This window comes from Gracilinanus agilis, chromosome 5, assembly GCF_016433145.1.
Source record: "Gracilinanus agilis isolate LMUSP501 chromosome 5, AgileGrace, whole genome shotgun sequence".
NCBI classification, from domain to species: domain Eukaryota; kingdom Metazoa; phylum Chordata; class Mammalia; order Didelphimorphia; family Didelphidae; genus Gracilinanus; species Gracilinanus agilis.
Window position 1 is genome coordinate 308,070,687 of NC_058134.1, and position 23,051 is coordinate 308,093,737.

Consider the following 23,051-nt stretch of genomic DNA (forward strand, 5'->3'; position numbering starts at 1 on the left):
AGAGAGAGAGAAAGAGAGAGAGAGAGAGAGAGAGAGAGAGAGAGAGAGAGAGAGAGAGAGAGAGAGAAGAGATTAATAAATTGGGCATGCAGCTAAAAAAACTAGGAAAAGAAGAAATTGAAAACCCTCAGATGAAGACAAAATTGGAAGTCCTAAAAATCAAAGGAGAAATTAATAAAATTGAAAGTAAAAGAACTATCAAACTAATAAATAAGACTAGGAGTTAATATTTTAAAAAAACAAATAAAATGGATAAAGTATTGCTTAATTTAATTCAGAAAAAGAAAAAGAAAGAAGAGAAACAAATTATCATGAATGAAAAGGGTGACCTCACCTCTAATGAAGAGGAAATTAAGGTAATTATTAAGATTATATAAGAACTATTTGTCCAATTATATGGCAATAAATATTTTGCCCAATTATATGGCAATAAATGGCAATCTAGGTGAAATGTATGAATATTTACAAAAATATAAATTGCCTAGATAAACAGAAGAAATAGAATATTTAAATAATCCCATATCAGAAGAAGAAATTGAACAAGTCATCAAAGAACTCCCTAAGAAAAAATTAGCAGGACCAAATGGATTCACAAATGAAATCTATCAAACATTTAAAGACAAATTAATCCCAATACTATACAAACCATTTGATAAAATAGGCAAAGAAGGAGTCTAACAAAATTCTTTTTATGACACAAATATGGTACTGATTCCCAAGCCAGGAAGACCAAAAACAGAGAAGAAAAACTAGAGACCAATCTCCCTAATGAACATAGATGCAAAAATATTAAATAAAATGCTAGCTAAAAGGCTACAACAAGCTATCACAAGGATTATTCATTATGACCATGTGGGATTTATACCAAAAATGCAAGAATGGTTTAATATTAGGAAAACCATCCACATAATTTACCATATCAATAATCCAACCAATAGAAATCACATGATTATCTCAATAGATGCAGAAAAAGCCTTTGACAAAATACAAAAACCATTCCTATTGAAAACACTAGAAAGTATAGGAAGAGAAGGGCCTTTCCTCAAAATAATAAACATTATTTATTTAAAACCATAGCAAGTTTCATCTGCAATGGGGATTAAGTTAGATGTCTTCCCAATAAGATCAGGGTAAGGATGCCCATTATCTATTCAATATTGTACTAGAAATGCTAGCTGTAGCAATTAGAGAAATTGAAGGGATCAAAGTAGGCAATGAGGAAACCAAACTATCACTCTTTGCAGATGACATGATGGTATACTTAGAGAATCTAAGAAAATCAACTAAACACTAGTAAAAACAACCAATAACTTTAGCAAAGTTGCAGGGTACAAAATAAACCCACATAAATCATCATCATTCCTCTGTTCCCAACAAAACCCATCAGCAAGAGTTAGAAAAATAAACTCCATTTAAAATTACTCTAGACAAGATAAAATACCTGGGAATCTACTTGCCAAGACAAATTCAGGAATTATATTAACAAAACTACAAAACACTCTACACACAAATAAAACTAGATCTAAACAATTGGAAAAACATCAAATGTTCATGGATAGAACAAGCTAATATAATAAAAATGACAATCCTACCTAAATAAATTTATTTATTCAGTGCTATACCTATTAAACTACAAAAAATACTATTTTATAGAATTAGAAAAATTACAAAGTTCATCTAGAAGAACAAAAGATCAAGAATATCAAGGGAAATCATGGAAAACAAATGTAAAGAATGAAGGCCTAGCTTTATCAGATCTCAAACTATACTATAAATCAGTGATCATTTAAACTATATGGTGCTGGCTTAGAGATAGAAGGGCAGATCAATGGAATAGACTTGGAGTAAATGACAGTAGAAAGATAGTGTTTGATAAACCCCCAAATCCCAGCTTTTGGAACAAGAACCCACTATTTGACAAATTGCTGGGAGAATTGGAAAAGAGCATGGGGGAAATAAGATCGATATCTTATATTCGTTATTAAGATTAACTCAGAGTGGTTAAATGACTTAAATATAAAGAAATCATAAACAAATTAGGTGACCATAGAATACTTTATCTGTCAGATCTATGGGAAAGAAAGAAATTTAACACCAAGCAGGAGATAGAGAACACTACAAAATGTAAAATGAATAATTTTGTGTTAAATTTAAAAGTTTCTGTACAAACAAAACCAATGCAACCAAAATTAGAAGGAAAGCAACAAATTGAGGGAAATTTTTATAACAAAAACCTCTGACAAAGGTCTCATATCTCAAATTTATAAGGAGCTAAGTCAATTGTACAAAAAAATCAAGCCATTTCCCAATTGACAAATGGTCCAGGGGCATGAATAGACAGTTTTCACATAAATAAATCAAAACTATTAATAAGCACATGAAAAAGTGTTCTAAATCTCTCATAACTAGAGAAATGCAAATCAAAACAATGCTGAGGTACCACCTCACACCTAGCAGATTGAACAATATGACAGGAAAGGAAAATAATAAATGTTGGAGGGGATGTGGGAAAATTGGGACAGTAATGCATTGCTGGTAGAGTTGTGAATTAATCCAGTCATTCTGGAGGGCAATTTGTAATTATGCACAAAAGGCTTTAAAGGAATCCCTGCCCTTTGATCCAGCCATACCACTGCTGGGTTTGTACCCCAAAGAGACAATAAGGAAGAGATAATAAGGAAAACGACTTGTACAAAAATATTCATAGCCGTGCTCTTTGTGGTGGCAAAAATTGGAAAATGAGGGGGTGTCCCTCAATTGGGGAATGGCTGAACAAATTGTGTTATCTGATGGTGATGGAATACTATTGTGCTGTAAGGATTGATGATCTGAAAGCTTTCCATATGAATGGGAGAACCTCAGTGAACTGATACAGAATGAAATGAGCAGAACCAGAAGAACATTGTACACAGAAAGTAAAACATTGTGGAACAATCCAATGTAATGGATTTTGCTACTAGTAGCAATGGAACAAGCCAGGACACTCCTGAAGGACTTATTTAAAAGAATGCTGTCCACATTGAAAGAATTATGGGAGTAGAAATGCAAAAGCAAAACATAGGACATCACTTATCACATGTATATATGGGTATGTGATTTGGGGTTTAGGCTTTAATAAAATTGCTTGATAGCAAAAAAAAATAGAAAAAAAATTCTCTGGAAATAGGTATCAAGTGACAACATTTGTACAACCCAGGGGAATCCCTTGTTGGCTCTGGGAGGGGAGAGGGAAAAGGGGAGGGAAAGAAAATGAATCATGGAAACATGGAAAAATATCTTTAAAATAAATTAATTACATTAAAAAAAAGAAATCTGGAACCATTGTTCATTGAGAATTCCCTGATGCTGTCACTTCATCCTTCCATCATTTTAAACAATCATTAAAAGTATTTCAACAAACAGCACACATTTCATTGACATTCTTACCTCCTCACAGAAACAGGGAAAGTTCCGGAGGAAAAATTTCCAATTTATGTGGGAGTTGAGATGAAGTTTTAATTTCTTCAGCACATAAGTGTATTGAGAGTCTTTGAGTTTAAAGCATAAATCTTTTATGACCTGTGCAAATTCCGCCGCTTTGATTATGCCCGTATCCTCCTTATCGAATGAAGCAAATGCCTGCCAAAGAAGAAAGGATGCAGAACTGTCAGAGGCAAGCACAGACAGATTTCAGAAATATTTCTCAGGCACTGTAATGTCTAAGGGAGGACTGAGACACATCAAAATATGCTATACAGTAAAGCTAATCCCATGTCAGAATTTTTTAGAAATATTCATTTACCTATAAAAATAACTCACCATCCCACAAAATTCCAGAGTTGGCAGAGGCAGAAGATGACTTCCCAAGGTCATGTAGTAAGTGAGGGTCAGGGGGAGCATTCAAACTTCAGGCCAACTCTGGCACTCTCTCCACTGTTCCTGGCCCTCCCAACAAACCCCAGAATGGGAGGCCCCATAGATCCATTTTCAGCAAAAGTTAACAGAGGTATGACATTTCACCCCAAAGGAGGATGGCAAGCAGGTGGGTTATCAAACAGCTTTCAATTTTCATTAGCCATCATGAAAACAGGCAGTATGGCATGATACAAACAGCAAGCTAGACTTGGAAGGCAAAAGGACTGAGCTTGAATTCCAATTCTGACACTGTCATAGTATGGCACTCTGATTCAGTTTCCCCACTCATAAAGTAGGAGTAATAAGACATGTACTCCCTTGTTCACAGTGTTCTCTGAGATGCTTGGGAACTCTTTAAAAGCAAGGCACTGTCTACAGATTCAAGTAGAAATGTTCATCAAAAATCAATAATCAATAATAAGTAAGCCTAGACATTGCCTCTAATGGTAATTAGATGGGTGTAGGGTGTAGGGACAGGTGAAATCACTGAATTTCTTAAATGTTTGAAGAAGTCCTATCAAAATATGAGGGCTTTGAGGTTCCTTCTTCTAGGTCAGGGATTCTTAATCTTTTTTGTGTCATAGACCTCTTCTGATAAAGTCTACAGATCCCTTCTCAGAACCATGCTTTAAATTTTTTTTCTTTATTTTAATGACAAATTTTCTACATAAGTTTCCCAAAGTTATATGATTCATGTTAACTATCTCCCTTCTTCCTTAACCCCTCCCAGAGTTGACAAACAATTCAATCTGGGTTATACATGTATTATCATGCAACATATATTTCCATATTATTCATTTTGATAAGTGAATAATCTTGTAAAACCAAAACTCTAAATCATATGTCCAAATAAACAAGTGGCAAATCATGTCCAACAGTTCTTTCTCTGGAGGTGGAGAGCATTCTTTGTCCAAGTCCCTCAGAACTGTCCTGGATCATTGTATTGCTGTTAGTAGTGAGGTCTATCACATTTGATCATTCTACAATATTTCAGTTTCTGTGCATAATGTTTTCCTGGTTCTCCTTATTTCACTTGGCATCAGTTCACGTAAGTCTTTCCAGCTCTTTCTGAAATCATTCTGTTCATCATTACTGATAGCACAATAGTATTCCATCACCATTGTATACAACATTTTATTCAGCCATTCCCCAACTGAGGGACATCCCTTTAGTTTCCAGTTCTTTGCCACCACAAAAGGTGTAGCTATAAATATTTTTGTTCAAATAGGTCCTTTCCCATTAGAGCCATGCTTTTAGATGCAAAAAGTGAAAATTTAAAAAAAGATTACAAAAAAGTATTATATCAAAATATATTTAAGAAACAAGTTTATGAATCCCAAATGAAGAGCCCCTACTCTAGGTAATGGTTGAGGAGGCAGCTTGGAGGAGAGGGGAGAGTAGGAAGAGAACTGAATCTGAAGTCAAAAAGTCAGCTCTGAAGTTCTGGGAGGGAGATCCTTCCTAGAGGTACAACCTTGCCTGTACTTCTGTTTCCTCATCTATAAAAGAGGGGGTGAACTCTTAGAAGGTGTCCAGAGCCCTGTCCAGCTCTAAAAGTGCAGTCGCTATGAGTAATGTCCCTGATACAATTCAATTACTTGCAACAAACCTGGAGGGAACCAGAGTAGAAAGCCAGACTCACCTCAAGCTTACACCACAATGGGGCTAACCAGGCTGATCCAGAGCAGAATGGGACCTGATATCTTCAGAAATCCCAGGCTCAAGACTACCGGGTACCTGGATTGGAATTGTCCAAAGGTCACTCAAGCCTTGTTGTCTACGGGGCCTTAGTCAGGCCAAATGGAACATCAGCACTCTTAAGAGTATCTCTCGGCAGAAAGAAATGGCAGTTAAGCTGCTCTAAGGAGATAGAATCCTTGGGAAGAGAGGCTTCCACTGAATAAGAAGGATGAAGCACCATTACTTCCTCTTGGCACCCAGCTCTTCTGGGCATAGACTTGGAACTCAAAAGGAACCTGAGAAAGCTGCCGTCTTCCATAACTAAGAAAATGGGCAGAGAAGCTGCCAATCATCATGAGACCCCAGATCTGAAGCCAGAAAGGGCCTGGCAGGGTCATAATGCCCAGAATCCTCACTTTAAAAGTCAAATGAACAAGCACTCATTAATATCAATTTTGGGTTAAATGTGGGCAGGATATAGCCCAGTGGAGAGAGCTGGGCCTGGAATCAGGCAGACCAGAGTTAAAATTCATCCTCAAAAACTTAGAAGATGTATGATCCTGGGCAAGTCACATAATCTTGTTGGCCTCAGTTTCCTCATCTGTACAATGAGCTGGAGAAGGAAATGGCAAACCATTCTAGTATCTCTGCCAAGAAAACCCCAAATGGGATCATGAAGAATTGGTTATGACTTGAAACAACAACAACATGTCAGGTCTATGCTAAGTGCTAGGGATGAGAAATGAGGCAAAAAACCATCTCAGCTTTCAGTGAGCTCACAGTCTACTGGGGGACACAACATGCAAACAACTATGGACAAAGAAGATATAGACAGGATAAGTTAGAGATGATTTATGGAGGGAAGACATTAGAATGAAGAAGGTCCCTTGTAGAAGCCTTTCTAGGAAGGGATCCTGTGGAAGTCTTTCCCAGTCCTAAAAGAGGTTAGACTTTTTTACTGAGACTTGAAATAAGATAGAGAAGGCAGGAGAAAAAGATGAGGAGTTAAAGCATTCCAGGTGTGTAGAGTGGGATTTGGGGGGAACTTGCACCCCCTTGAATCATTCTAAAAAGCAGACAGGAGACTTAGATGGATGCTTGCAAAGAAAATGCAGTCTTTATTAGGAAAGGGAGAGTGGGAGAGCACTACTCTGAGTGGTCTACCCAAAGCAAGTGTCCAAAGACATTCCCATAAATTCAGAATTTATAGGAATTTAACATGATGCTTCTCTTTTGTCACCCACCACCTGTGTGTAATACAATGTCTGTGTTTGCTATATTTTCTTTATCTTGTCCTATCCTCCTAAAGTTTCCCAGCACTCTGAAACCCATGGGAACATTCCTTAAGTTTGCAATTTCTAAGTTGAATCAGAAATTAGACATGTCCAAGGCCTTTCAGGATGAAACATTTAGGACAGGGAGTTAAGATTATAACTGTGTATTTTAAGACATTTCCCATGGAAATGGGATACTGTTCCCATGGGAATGAAAAGAAGAGAAGGGGGGAGGTGGCCAGATTAGAAAAGGATGAATTTAAAGATGTAGATTTATGTATAAAATATTTGAAGCTGCTTGGGGAGGGGGATTTCTCTCCTCTTCATAAGGAGAAATTGGTATTTCCCTCCTGAAGAAATTCACTAATTTTCTATAGGAAGTTGCCAATCTATGATTACCAGTACTAATTAATGTATGCTGGGGAATAATGCACAATTTCATCCCATACACAGGCATGGAGGAAAGTGAGAGAAAATGGACAGAGTTTGGAGATGGAGTATCTTTTCCAGAGAACAACAAGAAGGCCAGTGAGACTGGACCAAAGAATATGTAGTGGGGAGTGAGGCACAAGAAAACTGAGAAGGTAGGAAGGGTCCAGATTAAGAAGGATTTTGATCACTAAACAGAGCATTTTATATTTGGACTTGGAAGCAATGGGGAGACACTGGAATTTACTGAGTTGAGGAGTGACACAGTCAAACTAGTGCTTTAAAACATTTTGAGTTTTTGCATGAACAAAACCAATGCAGCAAAGTTAGAAAGAAAGCTGATTGGGGGAAATTTATTATAGCAAATTTCTCTAATAAAGATCTCATTTCTCAAATACATAGGACAATGAACCGGTTTCATAAAAATAAGACCCATTCCCCAGTAGATAAATAGTCAAAAGATATGAACAAGCAGTTCTCAGAAGAAGAAATCAAAGCTACTGATGATATGAAAAAAACACTCTAAATTATTATAGATTAGAGAAATACAAATTAAAACAACTCTGAGGTACTACTTGAACCCAGCAGATTGATTAAGATGACGAAAAGAAAAATAACAAATGTTGGAATAGATGTTGAAAATTGGGACATTAATGCATTGTTGGTAGAACCACTGTGAATTGGTCCAACCATTCTGGAGAACAATTTTGAGCCATGCCCAAAGGAATATAAAACCGTGCCTACTCTTTCACCCAGTAATACCACTGGTAGGTCTGTATGCCAAAGAGATCAGAGAAAAGGAGAAAGGCTCTATATGTAAGAGATCAGAGGAAAAGAGAAAGGCTCTATATGCACAATAATATTGATAGCAGCTCTCTGTAGGGGTAAAGAATTGGAAATTGAAGAGATCCCCATCAATTGGGAATGACTGAACAAGTTGTGGTATATTATTGTGATGGAATTCTACTATAATAAATGACCAGCAGGATGGATTCAGGAAATCCTAGTATATATGAACTGATGCAAAGCGAAGTGAGCAGAACCTGGAAATACTGAACACAGCAACAGCAATATTATAAGAATGATCAACTATGAAATACCTAACTATTCTGATCAAGGCAATGATCCAAAATACTTCCAAAGAACTCATGATGAAAAACACTACCGCTTGCAGAGAGAACTAGTGAACTCTGAGTGCAGAATAAAGCATGCTTTTTCACTTAACTAAAATTTTCTTTTCTTGCAATTTATATGGAAATATGTTTTTTTACAATTTCACATGTTTAATGGAAATCATGTTGTTTGCCTTCTAAATGGGCAGGGGAGAGGCAAAAAGGAGGAAAAGAATTGGGAACTCAATTTAAAAAAAGAACATTAAGGGGGAAGCTAGGTGACTTGGTGGATTAAGAACCAGGCCTACAGATGGATTCCCAAGTGCATTCTATCAAACATTTAAAGAACAACTAATCCCAATACTATACAAATTATTTGACAAAATAAGCAAAGAAAGAGTTTCACCAAATTCTTTTTATGACACAAATATGGTACTGATTCCAAAGCCAGATAGATCAAAAACAGAGAAAGAAAACTACAGACCAATCTCCCTAATGAACATAGATGCAAAAATCTTAAATAGAATACTAGCAAAAACACTTCAGCAAGTTGTCAAAAGGATATTCACTATGACCAGGTGGCATTTATAACAGGAATGCAAGGATTGACTATGTCAATAATCAAACCAACAGAAATCACGATTATCTCAATAGATGCAGAAAAAACCTTTGACAAAATACAATACTCATTCCAACTGAAAACACTAGAAATTATAGAAATAAGAAAGGCCTTTCTTAAAAATGGTAAACAGTATATATTTAAAACAATCAGCAAGTATCATCTACAATGGGAACAAGTTAGAAGCCTTCCCAATTCCCAAAAGATCAGGAGTGAAGCAAGGATGCTCATTATCACCTCTATTATTTAATATTGTATTAGAAACACTAGCGGTAGCAATTAGAGAAGAAAAAGAAATTAAAGGTATTAAAGCAGGCAAGGAGGAGACTAAACTATCACTCTTTGCTGATAGAGAATCCTAGAGAATCAACTAAAAGGCTAGTAGAAATAATTAACAATTTTAGCAAAGTTGCAGAGTACAAAATAAACCCACATAAATCATCAACATTTCTATATATTCCCACAAAATGCAAAAGCAGGAGTTAGAGAACTATCTTTTAAAATCACTCTAGACAATAACAAATATTTAGGAATCTATATTCTAAGACAAACCCAGGAATTATATGAACACAACTACAAAACACTTCACACAATTAAAACTAGATCTAAATAACTAGAAAAACATTAATTGCTCATGGGTAGGATGAGCTAATATAATTTTTTAAAAAGTCCAAATTAATTTACTTATTCAGTGCCATACCTATTAAACTACCAAAAAACTTTTTTAAAGAATTAGAAAAAAATATAACAAAATTCATCTGCAGGAAACAAAAGGTCAAGAATATCAAGGGAAATAATGAAAAAAAAATTGAAGGAAGGTGGCCTAGCAGTACCAGATCTTAAACTGTACTATAAGGCAGTGATCATCAAAACAATATGGTAGTGGCTAAGAGACAAAAGGGTGGATCAGTGGAATAGACTAGAGGGAAATGACCTCAACAAGCTAGTATTTGATAAATCCAAAGATCCCAGCTTTTGGGGACAACTTTGTCATTATTCGACAAAAACTTGGAAAATAGTATGAGAAAAATCAGATCTAGATCAACATCTCACAACCTATACCAAGATAAATTCAAAATGGATAAACTGACTTAAATATAAAGAGTGAAATCATAAATAAATTAGATGAACATAGACTAGTATACCTGTCAGACCTATGGGAAAGAAGAAATTTAAGACCAAGCAAGAGATAGAGAACCTTACAAAATGTAAAATGAATGATTTTGATTACATCAAACTAAAAAGGGTTTGTACAAACAAAACCAATGTAACCAAAATTAGAAAGAAAGCAACAAACTGGGAAAACATTTTTATAGTGAAATTCTCTGACAAAGATTAAATTTCCCAAATATATAAGGAACTAAGTCAAATTTTAAAAAAATCAAGCCATTCTCCAATTGACAAATAGTCAAGGGATATGAATAAGCAGTTTTCAGATGTAGAAATCAAAACTATCAATAATCACATGAAAAAGTGTTCTAAATCCCTTATAATTAGAGAAATACAAATCAAAACAACTCTGAGGTACCACCTCACACCTAGCAGATTGGCCAATATGGCAACAAAGGAAACTGAAATATGTTAGAGAGGATGTGGCAAAATTGGAATATTAATATATTGCTCGTAGAGTGGTGAAATGATTCAACCATTCTGGAGGGCAATTTGCCCAAAGTGCTTTAAAAGACTGCCTGCCCTACAGCTATACTGTTGCTGGGTTTATACCCCAAAGAGATAATAAGGGAAAACACTTGTACAAAAATATTTATAGCTGCGTCCTTTGTGGTGGCAAAAATTGTGAAAAAGAGGGTAGGCCCTTCAATTGGGAAATGGCTGAAAAAATTGTGGTATCTTCTGGTGATAGAATACTATTGTGCTAAAAGGAATCATGAACTGGAGGAATTCCATGTGATCTGGAAAGACCTCCAGGAAGTGATGCAGAGTGAAAGGAGCAGTTCCAGAAGAACATCGTACACAGAGATGGATACACTGTGGCACTTTGAATGTAACTGACTTCTCTACTAACAACAATGCAATGACCCAGGACAATCCGGTGGGACTTATGAGAATGAATGTATCCACATCCAGAGAAAGAACTGTGGGAGCGGAAACATAGAAGACAAACATAGGATCTATCATGGGGTTTGATGAAGATATGATTGGGGTTTTGCTGTTAAAGGATCACTCTATTACAAATATGAATAACATGTGTGTAAATAGAATTAGCCAGATCCCATTTAATAGTCAAGAATCTACTCAACACAGGCGTGCTAATGATGTCACTCCCACCTCCCTTAGTGGGGAGGGGAGACGAGTTACCCACACGTGACAATAAGTAACAAATCAAGAATAAGGGACTGCCCTTTGGGCAGTCCAAATCAATGTAGAAACTGCCATTTGTCCATTTGAATTAGAGGTGGACCACAGGAAGTGATGAAAGACACATTCTCTTTAAGTAAGTGAGTGAACTTCCTGTGGGAAGAGTTGCCGTGTGGAACTGGAAGAAGAAGCATCTCCTGAGACCACAGACAGATTACACTCTGTATTGTCACGTGGGTAAGTTAGGCTGGCTTCCTTGGCCTAGTTGGCCAATTCTAAACTCTGCCTATCCGGCTGTTGGGCCTTGAGGCTTACAGCTTCATTTATTTAGTCTTCTAACCTCCCTCTTCTCTTTATCCCTACTCACCTTCCTGATTGTAAATAAACTCCTCAACCCGATGCTGACTTGGGTCTGATTTAATTACGGAATCAACCTGAATTGTTGATTCCTGGCGGCCACATATTTTAAAGATATAAATATAATAACTAAATTTTATTTCTTACACATGGAAATAAGTTTTGAACAATGACACATGTATAACCCAGTGGAACTGTTTGTCAGCTTAGAAGGGAAGAGAAAAAAATCATGAATCATGTAACCATGGCAAAATATTCTTAATTAATTAATTAATTTTTAAAAAAGAAACAGGCCTAGAGATGGGGGTGGCGGGGAGAGGTTCTGGATTCAAATCTGGCCTCAAACACTTGCTACCTTTGAGATTCTGGGCAATTCTTGCTGCTCTTCTGCCTTGGAACCAATACATAGTACTGAGTCTAAGACAGAAGGTATAAGTATTAAAAAATGAATATTAAAATCATGTGTAGTCGTTTTTTCATTTAAAAAATCACTTTGAGATCTGAATGGAGATTGGTCTGATAAGGAAATTGAAGCCCAGAGCAGAAAAGTACTATTTGCCTAGAGTTATTAAACAAAGCAGCAAAACTAGGAACAGAATCCAGGACTATGGAGTCCAGATGCATTGCTCATTCCCTTTCTTTGGCTTTCAGAGAGATCAAAGAAGTAGTAAATGGAATTGGATTTGAGGTTCAATCAGGCATTACACTGGTAGAAATAGACAAGAATATTTAGCTAACCCAGAAAAAAGAAACCACCCAACAGGGCCAGACTCTATGAAAGTGTGGATATTCTAGGGTCATTTCCATCCAACATCATTACAGATTTTCACCAAGGGATGAATCAATAATTTAATTAGGATGCATTTAGGGTGAGTGGAGCCAAAATGGCAGAGTAAAGGCAGGAACTCATCTGAGCTCTCCTAAATATCCCTCTAAAGAATTTTAAAATAACACCTTAAAATGAATTCTAGAGTGATAAAACCAACAAAAGGATGGAGTCAAACAATATTCCATGCCAAGGCAACTTAGAAAATTAACAGGAAAGGTCTGTCTCACTGGAGTGATTGTGGAGTACAATCTAGTGCAAGCCATGTCCCAGCAAGCCATCAGCAAAGTCCCAAACCCCAGTGCAGGCCAGCACAGGTCTTGGGGGCAGATGAACCAGTAGTAGCAACTTCTGGAGCTCTCAGTCCATGAGCAGTAAGGGGACAGAACATCTACTCAGAAGATTACAGAGGACACTTTCCTAGCACTGGGTATAGAACTCTGTTGCACTGACCATATGGGGATCTAGGTCACAGACCAGGATCAGGGTGAGGAGAAGCACTAGCACACCAGAAAGTGTGACCACAAAAGACTAGGATCCTTGGTCACAGTTCCAGGGCAAAAAAGACTACCTTTTGTTTTTGTATTTGTTTTTGTTCCCAAACCAGAGCACAGAGCAGGAAAGCAGTGACTACACTTCACCTTAGATTACACCACCTTAGAAGAACTGAAAACTTATAGGTCCCCAGAATTAGCTCTGAAAAAAAAATAGCATAAAAAACCTGAAGCTTTGGACACTGCCTTCTGCAATCCAGAAGCATAATCCAACTTTAACATAAAGTTAAGTCATAAAATAGCCTGTAAAAATGACCAAAAAATAAAAAGATTCTGATCACAGAAAGTTATTGTGGTGACAAGGAAGAACAGAACACAAGCTTCCCAAAAGACAACAGTCTGAATTGATCTCAGGTCCAAAAATAAATTCCTAGAAGAACTCAAATAGTATTTGAAAACTCAAATAAGAGAAATAGAAGAAGAATTACAAAAAATGAGTGAAGCAAGAGAATCATGAAAAAAGTCAATAGTTTGATTGCTCATGGGTAGGACGAGCTAACATAATAAAAATGACAATTCTACCCAAATTAATTTATCTATTTAGCACCATACCTATCAAGCTACCAAAAACCTTCTTTACTGAATTAGAAAAAACTATAACAAATTTCATTTGGAATAACAAAAGATCAAGAATATCAAGGGAAATAATGAAAAAAAATGTGAAGGAAGGGGGCCTAGCAGTACCAGATATTAAATTATACTATAAAGCAGCAGTCATCAAAACAATATGATACTGGCTAAGAGACAGAGAGGAGGATCAATGGAATAGACTGGGGATAAATGACATCAGCAAGACAGTGTATGATAAACCCAAAGAGCCCAACTTTTGGGACATGAATCCACTATTTGACAAAAACTGCTGGGAAATTTGGAAAACAATATGGGAGAGATTAGGTCTAGATCAACATCTCACACCCTACACCAAGATAAATTCAGAATGGGTGAATGACTTGAATATATAAAGAGGGAAACTATAAATAAGTTAAGTGAACACAGAATGGCATACCTGTCAGATCTCTGGGAAAGGAAAGACTTTAAAACCAAGCAAGAGTTAGAGAAAATTACAAAATGTAAATTAAATGGTTTTGATTATATTAAACTAAAAAGTTTTTGTACAAACAAAAACAATAGTCAAAATCAGAAGGGAAACAACAAATTGGGAAAAAATCTTTATAATGAAAAACTCTGACAGGGGTCTAATCCCTCAAATATACAAGGAGTTAAAGCAATTGTATAAAAAATCAAGCCATTCCCCAATTGATAAATGGGCAAGAGATATGAATAGGCAATTTTCAGGTAAAGAAATCAAAAGTATCAATAAGCACATGAGAAAGTGTTCTAAATCTCTTGTAATTAGAGGAATGCAAATCAAAACAACTCTCAGGTACCACCTCACACCTAGCAGATTGGCTAACATGAAAGAAGGGGAGAGTAATGAATGCTGGAGGGGATGTGGCAAAATTGGGACATTAATGCATTGCTGGTGGAGCTGTGAACTGATCCAGCCATTCTGGTTGGCAATTTGGAATCATGCTCAAAGGGCTATAAAAGACTGCCTGCCCTTTGACCCAGACATACCATTGCTGGGTTTGTTCCCCAAAGAGATCATAGATAAACAGACTTGTATGAAAATATTTATAGCTGCGCTTTTTGTGGTGGCAACAAATTGGAAAAGGAGGGTATGTCCTTCAATTGGGGAATGGCTGAACAAATTGTGGTATATGATGGTGATGGAATACTATTGTGCTAAAAGGAATAATAAACTGGAGGAGTTCCAGGCGAACTGGAGAGACCTCCGGGAACAGATGCAGAGCGAAAGGAGCAGAGCCAGAAGAACATTGTACACAGAGACTGATATACTGTGGTAAAATCGAATGTAATGGACCTCTGAACCAGCAGCAATGCAATGACCCAGGACAATTCTGAGGGATTTATGGTAAAGATGCTGCCCACATTCAGAGGAAGGACTGCGGGAGAGGAAACATATAAGAAAAACAACTGCTTGAACACATGGGTTGGGGTGGACATGACTGAGGGTGTGGACTCGAAACCACCACACCAATGCAACTACCAACAATTTGGAAATTGGTCTTGATCAAGGACACATGACAAAACCAGTGGAAATGCGCATCGGCCATGGGTGGGGGGAGTGCGGGGGGTGAAGGGGAAAGTAGGAGCATGAATCATGTAACCATGTTAAAAATGATTATTAATAAATGTTAAAAAAAAAAAAAGGATGCCATTTCCTCTGTTGAAGAGGCTACTTAGAGAATGACTAGTCTAAGTCCCTAAAACCTGTTTACATTAAACTTAGATGTTTGAACTCAAAACAAACAAACAAACAAACAAAAGAATGTTATAAGAGAATGTGAAATATCTCATTGGAAAAAATGATAATCAATTGAAGAAAGATTTCTTAAGAATTATCAGATTTCAGTGTTTGATAAATCCAAAGATCTCAGCTTTTTGGACGAGAACTCACTGCTGGTGGAGTTGTGAATTGATCCAACCCTTCTGGAAGGCAATTTGGAATTATACCCAAAGGGCTTTAAAAGAATGCCTGCCTAGGGGCAGCTGGGTAGCTCAGTGGAGTGAGAGTCAGGCCTAGAGACAGGAGGTCCTAGGTTCAAACCCGGCCTCAGCCACTTCCCAGCTGTGTGACCCTGGGCAAGTCACTTGACCCCCATTGCCCACCCTTACCACTCTTCCACCTATGAGACAATACACCAAAGTTAAGGGTCTTAAAAAAAAAAAAGAATACCTGCCTTTTGATCCAGCCATACCACTGCTGGGTTTGTACCCCAAAGAGATAATAAGGAAAAATACTTATACAAAAGTATTTATGGTCTCACTTTTTATAGTGGCAAAAAATTGGGAACCAAAGGGGTGTCCCTCCATTGGGGAATAGCTGAACAAATTGTGGTATATGATAGTGATGGAATACTATTGTGCTATAAGGAATGATGAATTGGAGGATTTCTATGTGAACTAGAAAGACCTCCAAGAATTGATGCAGAGCAAAATGAGCAGAAACAGGAGAACATTGTACACAGAAAGTAAAACATTGTGGCACGATTAAATGTATTGGACTTCTCTACTAGTAGCAATGTAATGACCCAGTACAATCCCAAAGGACTTATGAGAAAGAATAGTATTGACATCAAAAGAAAGAAATATGGGAGTATAAATGCAGAAGGAAAACATATGATTGATTACATGTTTCAGGTGAGAATTCTGGGAAGATGGTGGTGTGGAAGGAGCAAGGCTCCAGACCTCCATAAAACCCTTCACCACCAATTAAGGACAAAGGGCTCTGAAGGAACAGAAAACTAAATCTGACAACACAACAGAGCTGGGGGATCCTCCAGCTGAACACAACTTAAAAGGTATGGGGGGCGGGGGAGAGAAAAAAAAGCCTGAATTCTCAGAACTCTTGGGTGGGAGGGGAAAGAAAGGAGGAAGATCCCAGATCCCCTCCTCCACCTAATGTGCTGAGTCTCCAGCAAATCCTGGAATTTCTGGGTGGGCTGGGGTACTAGTCTGAGGAAGTGCCTTGCTGGCACAGCTGTGCCAAACTCAAGGCTCTGATGACAGACAGCAAGGATGTTGCTGGGGGAGAAACCCAGAGAGAGTGAACATACCCTCCATCTTTCACTGTGCCCCCCCCTTTTCTCTTGAGGTTTTCACCTCAGGGCACTTGGAGCTGTGCAGATCAACCCCACCTGGCTTAATCCTATCAATACAGCAGAAAATAAGTCTTCAGAGGGCAGGGAAGCTTCAACACCCCTCCCCCACAGACTACAGTGAAAGTAGCCAAATTCACTTCTTTAGCTTTTACCACCAGCTGGGGAAAATCTGGCCTTGGGTCCCCACTAACCACTAATTAATCAACAAAACAGAGAAGAAGCCCTCCAAGTACTGAATAACCAAACCCACATATTAAAAAAATGATCAGAGGATCAAGATTACAGCCAATTACAGAGGAGAGAAAAGGAAAAAAATATGAGTAAACAACAGAAAAAGAAAAAAGAAACCACAATTGACAGCTTCTATCCAGAAATTGAACAAAGTGCAAATGGATCAGAAGATGATAAAGGAACACCAAGAAAAAACATAGAAACTTTAGTGAAATGAACACAGGCTTTGGAAGAACTTAAAATTCAAATAACTCAAGAACTCAGAAAATAATCAACAGAGACCAAAAACAATTGGGCAAAGGAAATACATGATCTAAAACAAGAAAATAATGTCTTAAAAGCCCAAATTGACCAGCTGAAACATGAAACAAAGAAGGTGAAAGATGACCTACAAAGAATATCAGACCAGACGGAGAAGGATGACCAAAAATCCAGGATTGAAATTCTGTCTTTAAAAATTAGAATTCAACAACTAGAAGCAAATGACTTCACAAGGCAGCAAGAATATATAAAACAAAATTAAAAAAAAGAAAAATTTGGGGAAAATATGAAACACCTCATTGACACAACCACAGATCTGGAAAACAGATCTTGAAGAGACAATTTAAGAATTATTGGTCTACCAGAACATCATGACAAAAGAAAAACCTGGACATCATCCTACAGGAAATTATACAAGAAAACTTCCCTGACATTCTCGAACAAAGGGGAAAAATGGAAATTGAAAGAATCCACAGATCACCTCCTACATTTAATCCACAACTGACAACTTCCAGGAATATTGTAGCCAAATTAAAAAACTACCAGACCAAGGAAAAAATATTACAAGCTGCTCGACGAAATGATTAGTGTCATCTAACTAAAACCATTAGCAAGCAATGTCTGCAATGAGGATAAGCTGGAAGCCTTCCCAATAAGATCAAGGGTGAAGCAATGCCCATTATCACTATCATTATTTAATATTATTCTAGAAATGCTAGCTATAACAATAAGGAAAAATGTAATTGAAGGAATTAGAACAGACAATGAAGAAACAAAACTATCACTCTTTGCAAATGACATGATGATATAACTTAGAGAATCCTAAAGAATTAACTAAAAAAATTAGTTGAAATAACTTTAGCAAAGTCACAGCATATAAAAATAAATCCACCTAAATCATCAACATTCCTATATATTACCAAGAAAGTCCAGCAAGAAGAGCTAGAAGGAGAAATTCCATTTAAAATAACTATAGACAATATAAAATTACATCACAAACAGAATTAGTGTAGCCAGCCTGAGAAGGAAACCAAAAAACAGGGGTGGAGGAGTGAGGGGAGATTTTATATCAAGTTTCTCTAAAAAAGAGAATTTTACATATTTTCAAATATACAAAATGAATCAAATTTATAAGAGTATAAGTCATTCCCCAATTGATATGATAATCCCCAGATGAGGATATGAACATGCAGTTTTCAAACAAAGTAATCAAAGCTATCTACTCATATGAAGAAATACTCCAAATCATTGATTAGAGAAATGTTAATTAAAACAACTCTGAGGTTACCCACACACAAGCATCTATCAGATTAGCTAATATGACCAAAAAAGAAATGACAAATGTTGGAGGAAATGTGGAAAAATTGAGACACTAAGGAGTTGTGAACTTATCCAACCACTCTGGAGAGTGATTTCAAACTGTGTCCAAAGGGCTATCCAATGTGCATATCCTTTGACCCAGCAATACCACACTACTAGGCCTATATCCCAAAGAGCTCAAAGAAGAGAACCCTTATATATGTACAAAAATATTTATAGCTGCTCTTTTTGTGGTGGCAAAGAATTGGAAATTGATGGGATGTCCATCCATTGGAGAATGACTGAGGAAGTTGTGGCATATGAATTGTAAAGGAATACTATTTTGGTATAAGAAAAAACAAGCAGAAAAATCTGGACAGACACAGGAACTGATGCAAAGTGAAGTAAGTGGAACCAGGAGAACATTGTACACAGCAATTAGCTGTATGATTAACTGTGAATGATTTGGTTATTCTCAGCAATTCAAAGATCTAAGACAATTCCAAAGGACTTATGATGAAAAATGTTATCCATCTCCAGAGAAAGAACTGATAGTCTGGATGCAGATCAAAGCATACTATTTTTTAACTTTATTTTTTCCATGAGTTGTTTTTTTTTTGGTCTGTTTTCTTTCACAGCATGATTTAAAAATGGAACTGTTTTGTATGACTGCACATATATACCTCTACCAAATCACTTGCCTTCTCATTGAGGGGAGAGAATTTGAAGGAAAAGAGAGAATTTGGAACTCAAAATTTTAAAAAACAAATATTAAAAGTTGTCTTTACACATCATTGAAAAAATGAATTTTTTTAAAAGATACGTCGAATAATAAATACATCAAATAAAACTGACCAGAAATTCCTAGGAAATTGACTGGATGGAAATTCTGTGTCCTTTCCATATTCTTTCCCCTCGGGACACGCTAAGTGCCCATCCTGTATTTGTTTCAGTTATTCCTATCCATCTCTCAGGGGATCCCCAGATTCTCCTCTTGCTTGGGCCATAGTCACTAGCTGCAGGCCAGCATAAGCAAGGCACAGGATCAGGCGGGGAGCCAGGATGATGTCCTGGGAAACCCAGAAACACCTGGAGGTGGTCAGAAGGGCAAGGGTGGTACCTTGTAGAAGGTGTTGTGGTTGGCCAAGACCAGATCCTTCATTCTCTTCAGGGCCTGTTCAGGAGTCAGTGGCGAGAAGGGGATTTGCATATTTTCTTCTCTCTCCCGGGAATGAGACTTGGAAGGTTTGAAGCTTTCCAAGGCTCTCAGGAATTCGTGGTAGTAGACAATGTTGTCACTACAGGTGATCCCCCAGCTACAAAAAGAAGGGGTCACACGGTTAATAACTAAAGCAGTCCTTTGTTGGGCAAAGAATTCTGGAAGGCTAGAAGCCACCACCTCCAGGAAGCCCTTCCTGCATAAGACCTGAGCCTTCCTGAGCCTTCCCTCATCTGAAGCTTCATCATTCATTTCTTTGGTATTGCCTGTAGAGACCCAGACTATTCTTTCTGTGTGTGTGTACACAAGCCACCCCATTTTTTTAAAATCCAAAACTAGGAGAAATTTTGTCTAGAACGATTGTTCTAAACCTGGGGTCCATGAGCTCAGTTCTTAAAACATATTTTGGTTTGTCTATGTGAATGGTTTCCTTTGCCATCCTTTTCCTTTTTAAAAAAATTTTATTTTATTCCAGTAACAAATCTACATGTAAGTTTCCAAGATTACATGATGCATGTTGTCTCCCTCCCCGCTCCCGGAGCTGACAAGCAGCTCCACTGGGTTTTACAAGTATTATCACTCAAAACCTATTTCCACATTGTTCATTTTTGTCATCCTCCTCCTTTTTTTAAAGCCTCTACCTTCTGACTAAGGCAAAAGAGCAGCAAGGGCTAGGCAATAGGGGTTAAGTGACCTGCCCAGGGCTACACAACTAGGAAGTGTATGAGGTCAGATCTGAACCCAGGGCTTCCCATCTCCAGGCCTATTTCAAACCACTGGACAACCCAGCTGCCTCTCCATAGCCCCTTGCATTGACTGATGAGAAAGCTGATACCCAGAGATGAGAAATGACTTGTCTGAGGAACCACGAGCGTGAAAAGAAACAATGTGTGGAGCTTGCTTTGCCATCCCCAAAGTTCCTGATCTCTGAGCTTTGGGAAGGCACGGTCGGGGGTCACTCCTCTCCTGGGACCTGTCCTCCAAGCATCCCTTAGCCCTGAGCACTGAGCCCTGCAGACACGAGGCACTGAGCCAATGAGGCTGGATCACTCTGAATTCGACTCTGGCACCATTTGGATTTGGACACAGAGGACCCGGGTCCCAGCACCAGCCCTTCTTCTGCCCAGCTGTTTGACTCGGCCTGAGCCTGGGATTCTCTGGGCTGCAGGATCCCTTTCTATTAGAAGAGAGCTGGCCTGGGATCTGACAAGATCTGAGTCTGAGCTTTCTCTCTGACATATACTGACTCAGTGATCCTGGGCAAGTCACTAAGAGCACCCAGGCAGTTCTCAAGAGTATAGAATTCAGAACAGGCATCCATCTGCATGATGCAGAGAGAGGAGAGGAGAGGAGAGGAGAGGAGAGGAGAGGAGACGAGTGGGGAGGGAAGGGAAGGGGAGGGAAGGGGAGGGAAGGGAAGGGAAGGGAAGGGAAGGGAAGGGAGGGGAAGGGAAGGGAAGGGAAGGGAAGGGAAGGGAAGGGAAGGGAAGGGAATGGGAGAGGAGGTGAAAGGAGAGAGGAAAAGAGTGGGAAGGGGAGGGGAGGGGAAAAGACAAGAGAGGACAAGAGAAGACAAGACAGGAGAGAACAGAACAGGAGAAGAGAGGACAAAAGAGGACAGGAGAGAAAAGGAGAGGACAGGAGAGGACAAGAGAGGATGAGAGGACAGGCCAGAAGAAGAGAAGAGAGGATAGGAGAAGAGAGGACAGGAGAGGACAAGAAAAGAGGACAAGAGAGGAAGGGAGAAGACAGGAGAAAAGAGGGCAGGAGAAGAGAGAACGGGAGAGGATGAGAGGACAGGAGAGGAGAAGACAAGAGAGGAAAAGAGAGGGGAGGGGAAGGGAGATGATGGGGTCAGACTAGAGAACCTCAGAGGTATCCAGTGGCTCCAAATTCTTAAGATAATTTCTCTGATAATGTGAGTTGGATAACAAGAGGCAAGAAATTAGGGACAAGCACTTAAGGAACTACTTCCCCAGTCCACGTGAGAGGTAATGAGGGGCTAAACTAGACCAGGGGCTGGGAGAAGGAAGGGACAGATTTAAGAGGCACCTTGAAGGAAGACTGAATTGGCAACGCTCAGTGACTGGTGAGAATCCAAGTTAAAGTCCTTTGAAAAAGCTTTTCTTCCAGGCTTGAAACTGACGTTGCCAAACTTTGCTCTCAAAAGCCTGGCAGAAATTCCTTTCAAATATATTTTTACAAGCAGCAGCTCGGCAGTTTAGTAGTTTTTCCAAAAAAGAAATCCGTTTGGTTGTAGGGCTAAATATAGATGCCATCCATGTATAAATATGCTCTCGTTTCTCCAGCAGCTCTCCAAGGAGAAGAAATCCCATTTAACTCCAAACTGTCATTCATTCATCACTGCAGCTGACAGGGACCTTGGAGAGTCTGAGATCATAGAATTCAGACAAAAAGGACCTTACAGGCCATTGAGTCCAACAGATGAGAAAACTCGGGTCTAGGCTGAGCAGTTCCTTCAAGGTTCTCCAGGAAGCAGCTGGTCCTGTCCTCTGGGGTTTTCCTTCACCTCTACCACTCCTAGCCTGAATTAGAAAGATTTTATAGCAAGTTCCTTGAGGGCAGGAATTGTTTTGTTCTCTCTCCCCATTGCTCAGCCACAAGAGCCACTTAGAAAATATGTTTGGTGAATGGATAAATGAAAGAATGAAAGCCTAGATGAATGAATGAATGAATGAATGAATGAATGAATGAATGAATGAATGAATGAATGAATGAATGAGTATTCTTAAGCTTGTTCACCTTAGATTGAGTGAATTTAGGGTGAGAACAGGGTTTCTGGCCTGGTACTGCCACCTCCTATCTGTCTGTCCTTGGGTGAATCAATTTCTCTCTGAGACTCAGTTTTTTCCTCTGTCAAATGGGAATGTCAAATTCTTCTCAGACACCCAAGCTCTGGAGGAGTGTTTGGACAACAAAATGAGATAATGAACTTAGCATTCTATAACCTTCTACATGGAATACCATGATGGACAAACAACATGATACAATGGAAACAGCATTGCCTTTGAAAGAGTCTGAAGACCCGAGTTCAAATTCTGGTTCTGCTGCTCATTAGCTGGACAAGTCACTTCCCTCCCTGGGCCTCAGTTTCTTCTTCTGCAAGATGAGGAGAATGGACTCGATGATATCTGAGGTCACTCCTAGCCCTTGACTTAGAATCCTAGGAGTTCATAAGAGTCACAATTTCAGCTCCATTAGGAAACACAGTGACCCACCACAACTGCAAAGGGCTCATGATGAAATCCACTATTCAGTCTGGATTGAAAGCTG

General features: G+C 38.4%; 1 protein-coding gene across 1 annotated transcript in view; it reads right to left on the reverse strand.

The window, feature by feature from the left end:
- The window catches only part of EFCAB6 (EF-hand calcium binding domain 6), a 96,224-nt gene that overhangs the window by 45,959 nt on the left and 27,214 nt on the right, over positions 1-23,051 (reverse strand). The window contains exon 7 of the mRNA XM_044679294.1: positions 19,659-19,854. Within this exon, the coding sequence (XP_044535229.1) occupies positions 19,659-19,854 (196 nt within the window). The remainder of the gene's footprint in view (positions 1-19,658; positions 19,855-23,051) is intronic.